General features: G+C 58.2%; 1 protein-coding gene across 1 annotated transcript; it reads left to right on the top strand.

Annotated features, from left to right (window-relative positions):
* The first annotated feature begins 10,209 nt into the window (after positions 1–10,209).
* On the top strand, positions 10,210–18,189 carry LOC112970097 (kazrin). The gene is made up of 7 exons (XM_026074103.1): positions 10,210–10,373; positions 13,927–14,063; positions 14,777–14,947; positions 15,253–15,442; positions 16,398–16,528; positions 17,244–17,294; positions 18,022–18,189. The coding sequence occupies exons 1-7, from the start codon at positions 10,238–10,240 to the stop codon at positions 18,187–18,189; spliced, it is 984 nt and encodes a 327-aa protein (XP_025929888.1). The 5' UTR covers positions 10,210–10,237.
* Positions 18,190–18,536: the final 347 nt, after the last annotated feature.

The following is an 18,536-nucleotide window of genomic DNA, read 5'->3' as shown; positions in this document are numbered from 1 at the left end:
AACGCCTCGGTCCTCGCTGGGCGGTTCGTGCTCCGCTCGCCTTCCCGCGTAGCGCCGGGCCTGTTCCCCGTGTGCTTCTCGGGCGCTCGTGGGACAGCTTCTCGGTGCCTTTTCTGCTCTTTGCTAACTGAACCTGCTCTTACCCCTCTGCCTTTCTGGTGTTACGTGGAGGGGGCTGAACTGCCCCCCGGGAACGGTGCCTTGGCTTCGCTTTCTGTGCGATCCCTTCCTACCCTCCAAAAACCCCCTTGTTCTCAGCTGCTTCGCCACCGTCAGCTGGAGGGTGGACATCGAGCAAGCTGAAGATCTGGCCCTCGTACGACTGCTGACAAAAGGCTTAAATAACACGAAACTAGTTGGGACCATTCATATTTATTAACATGAAACTTAAATTCTTCTCACTGTTGTACACATTCGAAGCCTGAATCCGACATCTCTTATTAAATATACGAGTTGTCGCATTGCTTCCGTAGCAATCCCTGAGGTCTGGCATCGCGGTGTCCTCGTGTCCCCTCTTGACCTTGGTGGCGGATTTTGTCCGTTATGAGATCCGCGGTAAAAAAAGACCGAGCGCTCCAAAGCAATCCCCAGGAACGCATCGTGTTTTCCTTCCCTTCCTTTTTTTCCAGTCACTGTCTTTAAATGCTAATCAGGATGGATAATTCTCTTTTTAACCAAACTCCCTCTCTTCTGAGCTTTGTCATTTATTTTGCAGGCCGTTATCTTGGTCTCATCACGGCACCTTTGCAGTTGCACGGCAATATCTTAAGGAAGCCCGAAGTCATTAGGCATAAAATGGTGCGATAATGCCTTTTTTGGTGCCATGACGAGGAGCGGAACGGCCTCAGCTCCGCTTTGCCATATTTTCGGCTGCTGGACGCCGAGGGTTTGCAGGTGCCGCGGTTCTCGTTGCTTCGTTGAAAACCCCGTAGAAAGTGTGTGGGCGCTTGGGAGGTTGCACGGGGATTTTAGCAGAGCTCAGCCGCGCGTTGGGGGGCTTCAAGGCAGATCCCAACCGCGGGCTTTGCCCCGGGGAGCCGAATATGCCCCCCCAAACCTCGTCTCCGGGGTGTAAATCAGGAGCGGCTCCGTTGGAGTCGGGACGTAGCATCAGTTTAACGCCCGGGTGGGCACTGAGCCTCGGAGCTCGGCGTCTCCCCTTCCCTGTCCCCAAATCGCCGCTGGCTTCGTGGCAGGGTTTTAAGGCGGGCGACCTCACCGCTGGCAAACGTTTCTTATGTTATTTTATTTTTTTCACGTCTGTAAAATGAGACTGATGCTTCCTGGAGCGTCTCGGAAATTCCCCAGCCGAGCGCTCTTCTCCGCGCTGGCGCCAATTTGTCAAGAGTGAAGTGTTTGACAAAAATGTGTCAGTTTGAGGAAAAGTTTGTTTTGAGCGAGAACCTGAAGAAAGGAAGCGGCTCTGCTTGGAAGCATCTTTTCGCTTCGCTTTGCGGCGTAATCAAACGGGGGAAGGAGCCGGGGCTGGAGCCGGCTTTTCCCACGGCAGCGCCGGCCCTCGGGGCTTGCCGGGGCGGCTGTGAGTTGTTTCGCGTTATTACCTTAAAACTGGCATGCTGCGTTCTATTTTTTTTCTTGGTTTTTTTGCTTTTTAGCATCCTATTTTTTTGACGTAGCCTCTTAAGTAATTTCTTCCCTTTTAGTGGGGTTCAGGCGTTCCTGAAGGGAGAAGAAGCGGTGTCCTTGGCCCTCCAGGGTCTCCTTTCAAGCATAAAGCTCGTGTTGGTTTTAAAGGTCCTTGCTGCTCTTGATGCAACGTTGGTGCAATGCCGTTGCTTTTCCATCTCGGCGCCCTTGCAGCCAAGCTGCTCCGAGAGGCGTCCGAGGCGGCGCGAGCACGGAGGCGGCAGGTGGTGGGTCCCGTGGGACGTCCACGCGGCCCCACCGCCTTCCCGAGCCGGCCCTCGGTGGGCTTCGGTCGGAAGAGCCCGCGCGGGGATCTGCAGCCGGTTGGCAGCCGTCGGCGTCGCTGCGGCGGTCGCCGGGTCCGGGCACGGACAGACGCTGGGACGGACGCTGGGACGGACGCAGCCCGGAGCAGCCATGACCTTTCCAAGGCGAAACGCGTGGCAGCGAGCCGGCTTTGCCGGAAGTGACTCAACGGGCGAAAATACACTCATTTATCTTGAGCTTCCTCTCGCCGGCCCAGGGCCGGGATCGTCTTCCCGTTGGCCCAGGAGCAGCGGCCGCTTCTCCCTATCCTGGGAAATACTGGCTGTGCCATAAGTGTCGCCGTGCCTCGTCTTCAGGCGCAGGATGCTCCGTTTTCTGCTCACGCCGTCACCACGTAGCTGCCTTCGGGGTATTTTCTTCTGGAATTGCTCGTGTTCTGCCCTGGGATGTCGTCCGGGTTAAATCCGCTGGTTCCTGGGCCGCGCTACCGCTAGGCGTCAGAGCCGTTTTCGTGCTTGTACCCGATGCCCGAGCCTGGCCGCGTAAAAGCAGGTGTCACCGCAACGCGAACGCGGCTTTTCAGTTTAAGACGCTGGCGGCTTTTCTCGGAAGCAGCCTTCCTTTTGCTTTCGTCCCCTTCAGAAATCTTATTTTCGCGGGAAATGCCGTTCTGCCTCTCGCCTTTGTCCTTGCTCTTAACTACAACATTTGGGAAGAAATATTTAAGAGGGGCAGCAGTGAAGAAAATAAGGACTTAAACATACTAATTGGTCCCACGGAGAACGGAGACGATTTGAAGTTTATGGTGCAAGAAATCCAGCAGGTTTAGGACCAGGCTCAATCGCCTCCCTCCCGAAGCAGAGCCGCGAAGGCTGCACCAGAGCCTTTTGGAGACAGCGGGGATGGAAACACGGATGGAGACATCCAAATCTTTGCAGGAGCTTCTTGGCCGCTCGTTTTTCCAGCAAGCTCCTCCGCTCCGGGGTCACGAGCAGGAAGGGCCCCAGAAGAAGACCCGTGCGTTGGAGAAGGAGCGAGAAGGACGCTCATGGTGCTGCAGGCGTGAGAACGTCGCTTGGCCAACCAAAGGTCCGTGATTAGCCAACAAGAGCCGACACGCCGGCCTCGACCTCCCTGCCCGATTAATCACGCGCCTCTCCTGCCGGCGAGGAGCCGCCTCGGTGGCTTGGCCGGAGGTTGCGGCGGGGGACACCCGGCCTCTGCGGGAGGTCAGGAATTAGCTCTTCATCCAAAAAACCTCCAAGCTCTCCTACAACCGGTTGGTGGCACCTCCACTCTGCAGCCCGTCTCGCCGGCTTGCGGCAGGAACCGCTGGCGCGGAGGGGCGCGCGGAGACCTTCCCGCAGCGCGTCCGCGTCGACGCCGAGCGCTCGCCAGGCCGGTCCCGGCGCAGGCTTTCCCGTTTCCGCATGGGCACGCGAGAGCCGGCCCCGGGGCGCAGCCGGGGCGTCCGGGACTAAGCACGGGTTAAAGAAAGCGCTGACGTAATTAACGCCGACTGTTTTCCCCCTTGGTTCGGGTGGAACTGGTTCGGTAAGTACGGCTGGTTTTCGCCCCGCCGCGCCGGAGGAGAGGTGGCGGCAGGCGCGGCTCAGCTCTCCTCCCTCCCCGCAGCCGGCGGCTTGGCAGGATTTAGCCCTTTGTGGCCCCCCCGCTTCTCCGGCTCCGCTCCGGCTCAGGCGAAAGGAGCGCGACAGGAGGGAGAGGTGACGCATCCGCGGCGCCGCCTGCCCGGAGCCAAGGTTTCGCGGGCGTCGAAGAGCTTCGCGTTTTCCCAGGGGTGTTTGCAAGGAAAAGCCGAGGAGCCCCCGGATGGCAGCGCTCCCCGGAGCAGGTTCCCGCAGTTCCCACCAGCGGGAATGATATAAGGAATAAATAAGCGCCGCTTTTGAGCGATTTCCCGCTGAATTAATGCGGCGCTAGCGCTCGGCCCCGTTCGCCGCCGGGCGCAGCGGCAGCCGTTCGCTCCACGTTGCAGCGCCGTAAGCCGCCCCGTGCCTCAGTTTCCCCGCGGCGCCTCGGCTTCGGGCGAGCTCGTGCCGCGAGGCCGCGGCCGGGATCGCCGAAACCCCCGGCTGCTGCTGCCGCCTTTAGCGGCGCCCGCTTGCCGCCCCGATCGCTGCGGGGGGTTTCCGAAGCGTCTCCGTCCGCCGGGGCGCCCGGAGCCTCCCGCGGCGCCCGGCTGCGGCGGGGCGAGGAAGAGGCCGGCGGCGGGGAAGGCTCGGGGCCGGGGGAGGCTGCAACCTGCGGAGGGGTCAAATTCCCGGCGCAGGTAGCGCCCGCCGCACTTCCTGCCGTGCCGGGGAGGAGTCTGGTGGAGGGAAGGGAGGGGAGAGGCCGCCGGAGCCAGCCGGGGTGACAGAGCCGCCGCTCCGGCCCTCCGCGGGAGCGCCGCGCTTGGGGGGCGGCGTGGGGTGGAAAATCCCCCCCCCCCCCACCGTGTCCCGCTCCGCCATGAAATCGGACCGCGAGGAGAGCAAGCCGGGTACGTGCGTGCCCCCGCGGCGGCGGAGCGCGCGAGGCTTTCCTCCAGGCCCGGCCTATTGTTCGGGGCTGCCGGCGGATGCTCCCGCGGGAACGCTCCGGCCTGGCCGCGGGAACGCTCCGGCTCAGCCACGGGAACTGTCCGGCCTGGCTGCGGGAACGCTCCGGCTCGCCCGCGGGAACCATCTGGCCGGGCTGCGGGAACCATCTGGCCGGGCCGCGGGAACTGTCCGGCTCGGCCGCGGGAACGCTCCGGCCCGACCGCGGGAACCGTCTGGCCGGGCCGCGGGAATGCTGTAGCCCGGCTGTGGGAATGCTCCGGCCCGACCGCGGGAACCGTCTGGCCGGGCTGCGGGAACGCTCCGGCCCGGCTGCGGGAACCGTCCGGACCGCTGGGGCGACGCTCGCGGGGTCGGGGAGCGACTGCGCGGGGGGGGGGACGCGGCGAGCTCACAGTTGAGCGCGGCTTGGGGCAAATTCATGGGCTTTCGGGCAACGGGCCCGGCAGACGCGCGTTATCCCGGTTTCAGCTTTGTTTGCACGCGTCTGTGCGCGCTCCCTCTCTGCTCCCCCCCCCCCCCCAAAAAACGCGGCGGCTCCCGGCCGAGCGCCTGCTCCGAGGATCGCCGAGCTATGCGGGATAATAGTTGGGAAGAGCCGGTTTCCTTGGCGCTCCCTCCACGCTGGGGGCGAAAGCGGGGCGAGGGGGCTGCTGCSGGSGGGGGGGKGGGGGGGGGAACCCGATTTGGGCCGTGGGAACCGCAGGGCTCCGGGCGCCCCGAGCGCGTCGCCGTTGCAAAGGGGTCTCGGCGTCGCGCTGCCGTCGCGGTCCCGGCGGCTCAGCCCCAGGGGCTTGTGCTGCTTGCAGGTCTTTTGGGAGAAAAAAGGGAAAAAAAAGGAAAAAAGGGGGGGCTCGCCGCCCGCCCCGGAGCATTCCCGGGATTTCAAGGTCTCCTGCCCATGCGCCTTCCCGGGGAGGACGGATAATTCCTGCGCTCGGTGACCACGTCAGTGCAGGAGCTGGACGTGCAGAAAGCCGGGAATTGCCCAGGCTGGCAGAAATACGAGGGATATATGGAATATAGGAGAAGGAGTTAACGCACAGTCGTGCTGGAGAGCTGCTGGCCCGCTCCCCGTCCGCGTGCACGCGCTAAAGCTGCCGGCGAACTCGCGGAAGCGACACCCAAAGCCAGACGGGAGCGTAAATCCCCCCGGTGGCTTCTGCGTCGCCGGTTTCCCTTGTAGCTATAGTTTCCGCTCGCTGCCAAAGAGGAACGAGGCTTTTAACCGAAAACCCCTTGTTTCTGCCCGGCGCGGGTTTCAGCCCTGGCCGAATGGAAAAGTCGTGCAAACGTCGTATCGTCCCTTCGGCGACGTGGGGGGTTTTTTTTTTTTTTGCAAGGAGGCGGCGGAGGGGTTTTCGGCGCGCGTCCCGGCCCGGGGACGACTGCTCTAACGCGAACCTTGTCGGGAGAAAATGTGTTGCGTTCGTATTTAATGCGCGTCCTCCGAAGGCAGAAGCGCGTGCGTAGCCGTCGCGTCGGTCGAGCTGCACGGAAACGGATTCTTGTAAATGGATGTTTTAAATCGATGCCTGATCCGAGGCCGGTGGACGCCGGTAAAAGCCTTCACGGACCGTGGATCTGTTCCAGGACCCAGATGGGATTTACAGGATCCGCAGCAGAAACTTCAGCCCCAAATGCTCCGTGGAGATATTTATCATAGATGCTTTAAACACCAAAATAAAAAAAAATTACTATTTATATTGTCCATTAACACTGCTCAGCGCTTAAAGCGTAAAGGATGTGGAATCTGACAGTGTCATGGAAGTTTAATGCTATCAACTGAAATATAATTAGCGGCTAATTATTGCAGTGTGAATTGTCGTTTTCATCAATTAGTCTGGGAAATATTTGAAATGCATTAATTTCATAGCTGCCCGTTTGCGACGTTTCCGAAAGCCGCCAAATGAATCAGCGTGGGAAAAAAACAAAAAAAAAAGGGCTCGTCTGCCCGGGGATATCGGCACCGCCGGGATCTCGCCGGCCCCTCTGGGCGCTTCCAGCCGCCGTAATTACAGGGCTCAGTTACGGCGCGGGGACAAACCCACGGCGGAAAAGGTCAGGAGGAAAAAATGCAAAAAAAAAAAAAAAAAAGGAAAAAAAAGCTAGTTTGGTGGCATTTTTTTGCCTCGGGGTTGTCTGCAGAGCGGCGTTAGCGTCGGAAAGTTCGGGGCGTTTTCCATCAAAACCTGGGGGAAGCTTGTGCTCCCGTCACGGAGGGCGCGCAGGGCCTGGGGCCGGCGTCGCTCCTGCGGCTGCTCCGGGCTGCGCGTTTCGACGGAAGAAATAAGTGGAAGAGGCCGTGTGGAATAATCCATTGCTAAGGTGGATGCCGTTCGGAGGTACATGGAAATCCTGGCCAAGTGATCTGTATTTTGGAGAAACGGAGGCTGAGCTGAGGTTCCTGAATAATTGGCCCTATTTTCCCGGTTATTGGAACTTCAGCCTCTTCCGGAATGATTGCTGAAAGCTGCCTGCAAATGGCGCTTTTTGAGAAGCGGATCATTTATTTAGGTGCTTAAAACTTGGCACTGCAGCATTTTTTTTCCCCTCCGCTTGAAAATTAAGCTAAAATCCCCCTCTCAAGTCTAGTAATTCTTTTAATGCGCCCTCCGCAAATAAAACGCTCTTTCTCCATCCGATCCTCTTCAGCTGGAGACGGCAGGGAAAACGCGGCGGAAACGTGTCGGCGACCGGTTGCAACCGTACGCTCGGGTCTGGGGCGTTTCTTCCCCGAAATGCAAACGTTTCCCAGAGAATCCGGTGCAAGAGGCGGTGGGTTGGGAGAGTTTTGCTGCCTTTAAGCCTGTTCCTGGTTTCTGCGGCGAGGACGTTGCAATAGCCCTGGCGAAGAGTTTGGAAGAGAGCAAGTACTGCAATATTTTTTGGCATTTTAAAAGACCTAACTGTATGTCTCGCATTGCCAAAATACCTCCCGGACCGGCCTTCCGTTTGGATGCTTTCTCGCGTCCCGGAGAGCGTTCCCGGCTCTTGCAGCCGACATCCCGGCACGGGGCTGGCAGTTTCTCCCGTTCCCACGGAAATCCCGGACTTTGCAGAAATCTTTCTCCGCGGCGCCGGGGAAATACCGCGGGGGTTTGGAGAGCGGTTGCTGCCGTCACGAAAACCCTCCTGCCTCCGGCCCTTCTGCTCGAGTTAATCATTTGCCAAGGAATAACTTCACAGTTATCTCCTGAATGAAGCGACTCGTAATTACAGGTGAAAACAAATCATCAGAAAATTAATTAACGGCAGCATTAAATCAGGCCTTGACTTCACCGAAGACCATCTGGTCAGCATTTGACATTGACCTGCGAATAAATCGGTGAACTTTCCAAACCGTAGAAACGTGCATATCGTTCATTTATCTATTTCTTTGCTGCTCCAAGCGACCGGCCGCCCCTCGCTGCGCATTTTTGGGCGAGCGCGGCGTGGGAAAAGGCGCGGAGACAAGCTGTTCCCCTTGGCCCGCGTCCCGCGCTCCGTCCCCGGGCGCAGGCTGCCGTCGCGGCCGGCTCGCTCCTCGGATTTCCCCGAAACTTCCCAAACGTTGGCGCCGGAAAGCCAAATTTCTCCGGCCCCTTGAGAAATCGTAGCGTTGCTTTGGCCGGGGCCGAGCGAGCCGTCGCGTTGGGCCTCGGAAACGTATTTATCCCAGCTTTTTTTTTTTTTTTTCGCTAGGATTTCAGCAAGCGCTTTGATGAAACCCCCCCAGCCTGCAGCTCGAATGTTCCTGGTTAGTGACTTTACGGCTAAATAATTTACAGAGCGAGCGCTTGCCAGTTTTCATAAGCGAAGCATTTCAAGTATGCGAAACACAGTTTATGTCTTCCCGGCCCCAGCTGCTCCGCGGGCGCCCGCTCGCTGCTGCGAGGCCGCTGCGATTGCCGGCGGCCCCTCCAAATCGCTCCGTTCTTCCCTTCCCGCGCCGCCCTTTCCGCAGGGGTAGCGGGTCACGGCGGGCGCCGGAGCAAAGGTGCGTTGGAGCCGGTCGCCGCTGCAGCGGCGCCTTTGAACTTTACCCTTTTCCGCGCGGTTTCGGTGGCAGCCGGGGGCAGAGGTGCGCGAAGCTTCCCAGCACAGCCCGACTCGCCGGCGGATTGTCCCTGAAACTCAGAAAACGGCTTTTAATGAAAGCAAATAACGTGCTGGCAGCGCGTTGCGGTGACGCTCTCCGCTTGCAGGCGGCTGGCGGGGTTTTGGCGTGCGGCCGGGAACGGTGCACGGGCACCTGCCCTTCCTGGTCCTTGATACCTGGTTTTTGCTTATCTGGGAGGAAAAAATAAACCAGTTGCTTCGTTCTGTAGCTATCCACGGGCATGGGTCAAAATCCAGAAATCAGTAGGAATCTTTGGAGCAAGTGCAAGGGCTTGTGCGGACCCGGAGATATGTGGGAGTTAATGCACCAGAAATCATCCTCCGGTGCAGTCGGGGCCCTTGCAGCAAGGGGTGGAGAGGGAGGGGATGGTGCTGAGCCCTGTGTGTGCAGGATGCAGCGGTTTCCTGCTCCCTGAGCATCCCAGCATTTTTGGGATGCAGCGATTTCCCATGCACAGAGCATTGCAGCACTTTGGGATGCAGCGGTTTCCCATGCCCTGAGCATTGCAGTACTTTGGGATGCAGCGGTTTCCCATGCCCTGAGCATTGCAGCATTGCAGCACTTTGGGATGCAGCAGTTTCCCATGCACAGAGCATTGCAGCACGTTGGGATGCAGCGGTTTCCCATTCCCTGAGCATTGCAGCACTTTGGGATGCAGCCGTTTCCCATGCACTGAGCACTGCAGCACTTTGGGATGCAGCAGTTTCCCATGCACTGAGCACTGCAGCACTTTGGGATGCAGCGGTTTCCCATGCACAGAGCATTGCAGCACATTGGGATGCAGCGGTTTCCCATTCCCTGAGCGTTGCAGCACTTTGGGATGCAGCCGTTTCCTATGCCCTGAGCATTTCAGCAATTTTACACGTTTTTCGCTTTTTATGTGATGACAGAAACGCCTTATCTAAGCTAAAAAACGTGAGCTGTCTTGCAGAAGTGGTGCAACAGGAGGGCAGGTGGAGCATGTTGCAGCAAGGGAAAGCGGTGGATCCGTGGGGTAACTTCTTGCCTTACATGTCTTTTAAAAGCGGGCGGTTGTGCAACGGGAGGCAGAAGAGTGGAGTCGAACGGTTCGGTCCACGCTCATGATTTTGCATCGTGATGCCGGACTCGTGTAGTGGATTACAGCGGTTTTACGTGGCCAGAAAATATTTTGCAGGAAGAGGCTTGTAAGGGGAAAAGGCGATAGGTGCAACGTGGAAATAGCAGAAAAGCGCTTTGATGGGGAGCGCGTGCGGTCAACCGAGAGGCGCCTCCGTGGGAAGTGAGCTCTGCGCCCTGCTGCTCTTGCAGCTGCTGCTTCGGGGTCTTGGGCAGCTGAATAAGACGATGAAATTTGCTTCCGGCGAGGTGTTTGGGCGCAGGCCCGCTGCCCCCCGCGCCCCCCCCCCAGATGTGCGTTAGCAGCAAGAGCCCAGCTGGAGCAGAAACCCGGCCAGCCTGCAGACTCTGGTGATTACCCAGATTTAAATACGACCGTGGTGATTTTTCAGAGCGAGTGCTTTCAACGGGGAGGGCGTCTGTGGCAGTTCGGAATTCCGGTTCGGATCCTTGAAGGAGCCGGTTGGGTATCCTGGCATTGCGCTCTCTCTCTCTCCTTGCAGGGCTGCTGCGAGAGGAGGTGGCCCAGCTCCAGGAGGAGGTCCACCTGCTCCGGCAAATGAAGGAGATGCTGGCCAAGGACCTGGAGGAGACGCACGGCGGCAAGTCCCCCGAGGTCCTCTCCGCCACCGAGCTCAAGGTGCAGCTGGCGCAGAAGGAGCAGGAGCTGGCGCGAGCCAAGGAGGCCCTGCAGGGTAAGGGGGGGGGAACGCGCTCGCAGGGGGGGCTTCCCTCGATTTGCACCGCCTAAATTCGGGCTGCATTTAAGGACGATGATAGCTGAGCTCGGTTATAGGCGGTGCAAAGCTCTACGGATCCAAAAATTGCTGGGATCCGGCCCTGGTCTAGGAAATCTGTTGTTTATGCTGCCCGTTTGCAGCGCTGCAAGTAATTCCTCCGCGGCTAACGCGGGAGCAGCTGAAAACGGCCGCACTGCCCCGTGCGCCCCCAGTTTGGGCCAACGCGGGTGGAATGATGCCGTTTTTATCCGCGTGCGTTTAGCAAGAGCATCGTACGCAGGTGGAGCAGCAAAGCGGCTCGCCCCCTCCTTCCCCTGCTGAGAGCTGGGAATATGCCACGGCTTTTTACATCTGGAAAATGCTAAATATGCAAGAGGAAAACTATTTTAAGAATGTTTGCATTATAAAAAAAGAAAAACAGCCTGCGAAGCTGCCGTGAGGTCGTGTGCGCTTTTGCAGAGGACATTTGCACTCAAAAACATGAGACTGCCTTGGGAGGCCTGAGCATTTAAGGAACATCACGGGGTTTTTTTTTTTAAAAATTGGGCTTTTATCGGCCTGCTGCATGAGCCGCTGGGGTTTGTTTTGCAGGACTTTTGATGGCTGGGAAGGGGGAATCTCAGCTGGCGCTTAGCAAACTGTATAGCAAGAAACCCTTTGCAACCAGCGCTCCTTCGCCGCCCGGTGTCTTGGGGCGCTTTCCCTTCATTTGGCGCAGAGTGCCGGGCTGGATCCGCCCTTGCAAGCCGCGTTTCGGCGCGGGGGCAGCGGACGGGGCCTTGCGGAGCCGGGCAGCAGGGAAACGGCATCAGCGCCAGCTTTGCACGGCGGCACTGCTGTTAATTAAGGCTCGTTTGGAGGCGGACAACCCGCCGGCGGCGATACCGCTGCTCCGGGCGCGTCTCCTGGAGCGAAGGCAGCAAATCGCCCCGAAACGCTGAGACGACACTTCGCTCCCTTCCCGAAACCCCCGGCAGCTCCCGGAGGCGGTTGCCTCTAATAGCAGGGATTCATCGTCCCTCCTCCCGTGCCCAAGGCGCCTCTCCGGCCCCTTTGCAGGGTGGGCTGCCCGATTTTACGGGTGAGTCACGGTGACAAGATCGGATTTCATGGCCGGGATACGGGAACAGCAGAAATTAAGCGGACGTTAATGCGACGAGGCGGTCCGCCTTGCGCGCTCGCCGCACGCGGAGCCCCGTGCTTCCCGGCGCGAGGAAACGAGGACGGAGCCCGCAGCCGCCTTTGCCCAGCGCTCGGAAAAGCCTCCGGGCGCAGCGCTCTGCCGGCGGGCTTTGCGGGGCCGCGCAATATTGCCCAATATTGCAGATGCTCCGAGCGAACCGCGCTTGGTAAATATTAAACCTTCCACGACTTTACCGACTCCCCTTCTAATAATACCTCCGAGCAGTTTTTTTGGCAAGCAATGAAGTATTTTCCATGAAACTTGAAGGACCCTGAGCGCTGCTGCTAATTAAAACAGGTTGTTGCTATAGGGTAACCAGCTATTGAATTAAATTCATTAGGAGTCTTTTGTCGCCTCCGGCTTCGGAGAGTTGCAAATGCAGCTTAAACTTGTGCAGGAGCCTCTCGTCATCCTGGAGAACATGAAAAATATGTATATATTTGTCACAAGAGCGTGGAAATAGCGCGTTTTGGGCTAAACGCCGTTTCGATGGGCGGTGATGCTGTTCCTCGCGGCTCCCGTGTAGCGTGTCGGGCTCGGCTTCTCCGCAGCTTTCTGCAGCCCCGCGTGACCGTGCAACGGGGCGGAAGAAAAACGCTGAAACAAAAAAAAAACAATAAAAAAAGCAGGTATTTGGATGCAAATTGCTGCTGCCGCCTTCATGCTTTGCTTTTTGCTGCTCGCAGCGGGCGCTCGGGAGCCGGTTTGCGGGCGAAAGAGGGTCTTTAGCGGTGTCTCGGGGATTCCCAGCGGGGTTTTTAATGGGAGAAACGTATAAAGCCCGAGCGCTGCGAGCAAAACCCCTCTCCTTCCCGAGTGGAAATGCCGGCGGGAGGCGTGAGAAACGGGTTTTCTGCCGCCGCTCCGTCCCCCGTAGTATCGCCCGTGGTTTTAACCTAATGAGCGCTTTCATTAGCCGGTGCCCCCGTAAAGGGGGACAGCTTCGTTAGCCAGCTCGCTCTTAATTACCCTCTATTATTTTTAGAGGCTCCGTGTAGTAATTCACCAAGCCTGTAGAAAAATAAAATAAAATGAAAATAGTGGTACTGCTGCCCCGATGTGCGCGGCAAGCCCGGCAAGCCCGCTCCCTTCTTCATCGCCCTTATCCCCAAGTGGTTGTTCCCTCCCGCGTTTCTGCAACGAACAGTTATAGTAAGATCTTTGCGCATGAATTAACTCCTGCCTGAATAAATCCCTCTCGGAGCCGTTCGTCGTAACGCGCTCAGGATAGGCCGCCGGCGGTAATTGAAATATATTGTATACAGCTTAAAAAAAAAAAGACGTAGGGAGAGCAGGGGAAGCCGCTGTTCTTTAGGGAGCTATTTTAACGTGTTCTAGCGGCACCTTTTGCATAGCGCTGCTTTATAACTTGCTTTTGCAATTGCGCATTTTGCCAATAAATGCCGGCTGCCGCCGCGGTCCCGGGTTTCGGTCGCTTTGTGCAGCTTTGTGCGGCTCGGTTTTCTCCCCTGGGTGCGGCGAGAGCGGTTTGGGTCTTGCCTGATCTTTCCACCCCTTTCCCTTTTTATCCGGGAAATCAGAGCGCGAGCCGGACGGCGTGACCCCGGCCGGAGGAAGGGAGGAGCGGAGCCCCACTTCGCCGCACAAATCCTCTTTAACGGGAAAAACAGAGGCGGGAAGCCAAGTGTTAATTGCTCTAAGGAAATTAATTTCCTTTTAAGCATGCCACGGTAATGCTTTTCCTTGTATTCCTCATTCAGGTCCTTATCCCGGCCGTGTCTCGTCGGGATGAGCTCAGAGGCGCTTCACTGTGCAGTTTAAGCCGCCAGATTAAGCGGCTAATTACAGGGAGGAGGGGGGGAAGCGTAATGCGAATCGCAAATGCCATTCGTGGGGTTGTTTTTTTTCTTTTAATCCAATAAAACCAGGTAGGGCATTTTATAGAGAGATCTTATTGTGTTTTACCGTGGAGGGAGCAGGATCGTGTTTCTAGACCCAGCCATTTACTTGCACAACGACTAACTCAAAAGGGCGCCCGGGCTCCCCGCAGCATCAGCCCCGTGGGGGGAAAAAAGAGTACAAAAAGCCGCACGGACACGTTGGGCGAAGTGCCCGGCGGCTCGGCCGGGAGCGTGCGCGGCCTGCCGAAACCCCGGGCCCGCGGATCGCGCCGCGTCGTGAGATATCAGCTGTTTTGGAGGATTTTCCCACGGTGGCGGCTGCTGGGAGAGCGCCGTTCCCTCTCCTCGCCCTCTGCTTTGGGGGCGAAGCAGTGCGAGACCCCCCCGGGCCTTTCCCCGCTTAAAATAAAATAAAATAAAATAAAATAAAATAAAATAAGCGGCGCTGTGCTCTCTCCCGCAGCCATGAAGGCCGACCGCAAGCGCCTCAAGGCCGAGAAGATGGACCTGGTGAGCCAGATGCAGCAGCTCTACGCCACGCTGGAGAGCCGCGAGGAGCAGCTCCGCGACTTCATCCGCAACTACGAGCAGCACCGGAAAGTGAGTCTCGCGGGGGCGAAAAGCCTCCCCCTTGCCCCAGAGCTCGCGCTCCCCTCGCGCAAAACCAAGCCAGCCCGAGGCGGCGCAGAATTCCCGCAGCCGCGTGGGATATAACGGGTAAATAAAGCGGGAGACCGGGCCGAGGATCAACGCTGAGCTTGATCTGGAGGCCCGGCTCCGTGCCACAGCTCAGCTTGGGTGAAAGAAAAATCATCGGAATAAGCCCCGTCTTTCCCTGTGCACCAAAACCTTAGAAGAGCTGATTTCTGGGGACGCGTTTTATGGTTAAGCCCTTAAGGTTAAGAGCTTGCTGGAGGAACGCACGAACCGCAAGGCCTGGAGCAAACGTGGTAATAAATAGCGTTTCTCTGCGTGCTTTCAGCATCTGAGCTCCGTTTAGCGGAGAAAAAGGTCCAGGTGGTTTTTAGGCCCGGCTTGCTGTTTTCGTTCCGATTAGCCCGTTATAGAGGCGTCCGCCGAAACGAGCAGCCGTGGGAACCCAACATCTGCAGCGATTCTGGGCTCTTCTCCATGCGACGGGAGAAATTTGCTCTTTTTAAAGCGTTGTGCCGAAGGAGCATCGCTCGCATGCAGCTCCGGGGTTATTTTCGGAAGCGTGGAGGGTTTTGGTTTTGCCTGCTGCCATCGGGAGCTCTGCTTTGCTCCTCGCTTTGGGGTCACGAAGGCATAACTAAGCGCGGGCGTCCCGGCAGGAGAGCGAGGACGCGGTGAAAGCCCTGGCGAAGGAGAAGGACCTGCTGGAGCGGGAGAAGTGGGAGCTGCGCCGGCAAGCCAAGGAGGCGACGGACCACGCCAGCGCCCTCCGCTCGCAGCTGGACCTCAAGGACAACCGCATGAAGGAGCTGGAGGCCGAGCTGGCCATGGTGAGCCGCGGCCTCGGCCGCACCGGCCCCGCTGGTCCTTCGGGGGCAGTTATGGGTTTTTTTATCGTTTCGGATGCTATTTTATTCCTCCTCCCCGGCCGAGCGAGCGCTCGGAAACCCCGCAAATTTTGCCGCGTGTGAAGGCTGCTCGTTGCGTGTTGGCGGAAAGCAGTTTGGTGGGTCGCGACGCTGCTGGGAGAGGAGCGCGGATGTCCTCAACGCCTCCCGCTCCGGGGGCTTATCGGCAAAGCGGGCGCGAGCCCGAGGCGCTGAGTTTCTCCCCCCGCCTCCCGTCCCCTCCGCAGGCCAAGCAGTCGCTAGCCACGCTGACCAAGGACGTGCCCAAGCGGCACTCGCTGGCCATGCCGGGCGAGACGGTGCTCAACGGCAACCAGGAGTGGGTGATGCAAGCCGACCTGCCGCTCACCGCCGCCATCCGGCAGAGCCAGCAGACCCTCTACCACTCGCACCCCCAGCACCCGGCGGACCGGCAAGGTGAGCCCCGGCAAGGCACCCGGCCTCTCTCGGAGCGCCCGCGCGCCGGCCGTGAAACGAAGGCTCCTCGCCGGCCCCCGCGCTTTTCTCCGGGATTGTCACCCGTCGGGAAGGGATGCGATGCCGGAAACCCGCAGCGCTCGCGGCAAGGGTGGTGGGGTGAGGTCCCCCCCTTTTTCCTTCCTTCTGCTCCTTCCTTCCTTCCTTCTTCCTTCTGCTCCTTGCTTCTTCTTTCCTTCTTCCTTCYTTCTTCCTTCCTTCTGCTCCTTCCTTCCTTCTTCCTTCCTTCTGCTCCGTCCTTCTTCCTTGCTTCTTCCTTGCTTCTTCCTTCCCTCTTCCTTCCTTCCATCCTTCTTCCATTCTTCTTCCATCCTTCCTTCTTCCTTCTGCTCCTTGCTTCTTCTTTCCTTCTTCCTTCCTTCTTCCTTCCTTCTGCTCCTTCCTTCCTTCTTCCTTCCTTCTGCTCCGTCCTTCTTCCTTGCTTCTTCCTTGCTTCTTCCTTCCCTCTTCCTTCCTTCCATCCTTCTTCCATTCTTCTTCCATCCTTCTTCCTTCCTTCTTCTTCCTTCTCCTTCCTTCTTCCTTCCTTCTTCTTCCTTCCTTCTCCTTCCTTCCTTCTTCTTCCTTCTCCTTCCTTTCTTCTTCCTTCTCCTTCCTTCTCCTTCCTTCCTTCTCCTTCCTTCCTTCTCCTTCCTTCCTTCTTTCTCCTTCCTTCCTCCCTTCCCCTTCCTCCCTTCCCCTCCATGCAGCAGCACCAACAGCTTGATTATCTCCAGGCGGTGGGTTTTTTCCAAGTGACCAGAGCGTAGCCAGCTTTATCCGTGAGCATTCCCCCTCACCCACGAGGCACGGCCGTGCCGGGGGGCCGCCACGGTCGGGAACGCGGGGCGGCGCCAAGGCGGCGCCGACGTCCGTACCGACGCCGCTGACGTCCGGCGCGTCCCTTGCGTTTCAGCCGTCAGAGTGAGCCCCTGCCATTCGCGGCAGCCCTCCATCATCTCCGACGCGTCCGCCGCCGAAGGCGACCGGTCGTCGACGCCGAGCGACATCAACTCGCCGCGGCATCGAACGCACTCGCTCTGCAACGTAAGGCGCCCGCCGAGGCCGGTGGTGGCCCCGAAGCTCCCCACCTGCGCCAGCCACCACCGCCTCCCTCTCGCCCAGGGCTCGTCCGAAGCTGGCAAAGCCTCTTGCTGCCTTTGGGGGCCCTTGGTGTAGATCCTAACGCGTGCTCGGATGGGACCAAAGCTCCCTGCCCGCTGCCCCTGCCGGGACGGTGCCTTTCGACCCGTCCGGTGCCCTGGCCATGGCCATGCGTGATGCAAGGCAGCAGGAGACCCCGTTCCTTGGGAAACAGCTGTGTACAGGAGCGTACAGCTAAGCCTGGCTACAGGGTTTTTTTATGGGAGGTTATGATGGGGGGGGAGGTTGCTTAAGTTCAATTTAGGATAAAAATCCAGATGATTTAATTGTTTTTATCTAAACTGAATCACTGGAGAAAAAAAATGGTATTTTTCCGTGTTTCTGAAACTGTGGAAATAAGGATTTCCTTCTTGGTGGACTTAATTTTATGGAGCCACCAGAGCTTGCCCTAACTTGGTTGTCCCTCCCCCGAATCTTCGTTTCCCCTCCCCGAAAGAACCGGCAACAGCTTAGTAAAGTCTCGTGCTGCTTTGCCCCCCAAAAGCCAGAGTTTTGCGCAGAATCGTCTCGACTTAAGGGCTGCTTTTTGCTCCAGTGGTGTGGGACCCGGCGCTGTGCTTACGCTGTTTCAATTTGATCTGTCTCCTTCTGCTGGTAGGGGGATAGTCCTGGACCGGTACAGAAGAACTTGCACAACCCAATCGTACAGGTAGGAAGCAGCTGCCCGTGGGAATCCCCCTCCTAATACGTGACGTTTCGCTAGCGACGGGGTTGCAGGGACCGTTCAGAGTCATTCCGAATATGTGTCCCACAGCGCCCTCTCCAAAGGTCCGCTCCTGCCGCCCAAGATTAAGGCTTCTACGGAATAACCGTGTTGTATCCCGCTGCCCGTCGTCCTGGGGGGCGACTGGAAAACTCGGTGGCAAAGTCCCTAGCGGCTCTCGTGGGGTTTGGCGCTTTTCGGGAAAGGGTGCGGGGTCCCGAGCGTGACGGTCCCTTCCCATTTGCTGGAGACACTCATGTCTTTTTCCCTTCTTCTCCTCCTGCTCCTTCTCCTCCTCCTGCTCCTCCTGCTCCTTCTCCTCCTCCTGCTCCTTCTGCTCCTCTTGCTCCTTCTCCTCCTCCTGCTCCTTCTCCTCCTCCTGCTCCTCCTGCTCCTTCTGCTCCTCTTGCTCCTTCTCCTCTTTCTGCTCCTTCTCCTCCTGCTCCTTCTCCTCCTCCTGCTCCTTCTTCTCCTCCTGCTCCTTCTCCTCCTCTTGCCCCTCCTTCTCCTTCTGCTCCTTCTCCTTCTGCTCCTTCTCCATCTCCTTCTCCATCTTCTCCATCTCCATCGCCTTCACCTTCACCTTCGCCTTCTCCATCTCCTCCTCCATCTCCTTCTCCTCCTTCTCCTCCTTCCCCATCCTTACTCTTGTTTGTTGTCTCCCCTCCCGCAGTCTCTAGAGGACCTCGAAGACCAAAAACGAAAAAAGAAGAAAGAGAAGATGGGATTCGGCTCCATCTCCAGGGTATTCGCCCGAGGGAAGCAGCGGAAATCGCTAGACCCGGGCCTCTTTGACGGTACGGCCCCCGACTATTACATAGAGGAAGACGCGGACTGGTGACCCCCCTTCCCGGCCGGCAGCCCGCCTCCGGCTGCCGGCGCGCGTGTGTGCCCGAGTGTCTGTGTGCGCGGATGTGTCCAGCCCGGAAAGCAACGGGAGCCTGGTGGTCTGCGTCGCCGCCCCCAGCCCATGTACATACTGCGCGCCGAGCCCCGTGTGGACACGTTCGCTGTCGTCTTCGGAGCGACGCGGTTGTGTTGTAACTCTCTCACTTCCTTAGGGGTTTGGGTTTTTTCTTTTCTTTTTTTTTTTTTTTGGTTTGGTTTTGTTCCGGTAACTCTTTCCTCCGTTGTCGCTTCGATTTGTTTGGTTTGGAGTTTCGATTTTTTTTTTGTTGTTGTTGTCGT

Source organism: Apteryx rowi, unplaced genomic scaffold, assembly GCF_003343035.1.
Source record: "Apteryx rowi isolate R43461 unplaced genomic scaffold, aptRow1 scaffold_38, whole genome shotgun sequence".
Classification (NCBI taxonomy): domain Eukaryota; kingdom Metazoa; phylum Chordata; class Aves; order Apterygiformes; family Apterygidae; genus Apteryx; species Apteryx rowi.
This window is presented reverse-complemented; position numbering and strand designations above follow the sequence as displayed.

Excerpts from the sequence above, each read along its gene's own strand:
- LOC112970097 (XM_026074103.1), top strand. The coding sequence starts at position 10,238 with ATGAAGGAGATGCTGGCCAAGGACCTGGAGGAGACGCACGGCGGCAAG. Across the intron at positions 14,948-15,252 it reads TGGAGGCCGAGCTGGCCATG|GCCAAGCAGTCGCTAGCCAC; the intron begins GTGAGCCGCGGC and ends TCCCCTCCGCAG. Across the intron at positions 16,529-17,243 it reads GAACGCACTCGCTCTGCAAC|GGGGATAGTCCTGGACCGGT; the intron begins GTAAGGCGCCCG and ends TTCTGCTGGTAG.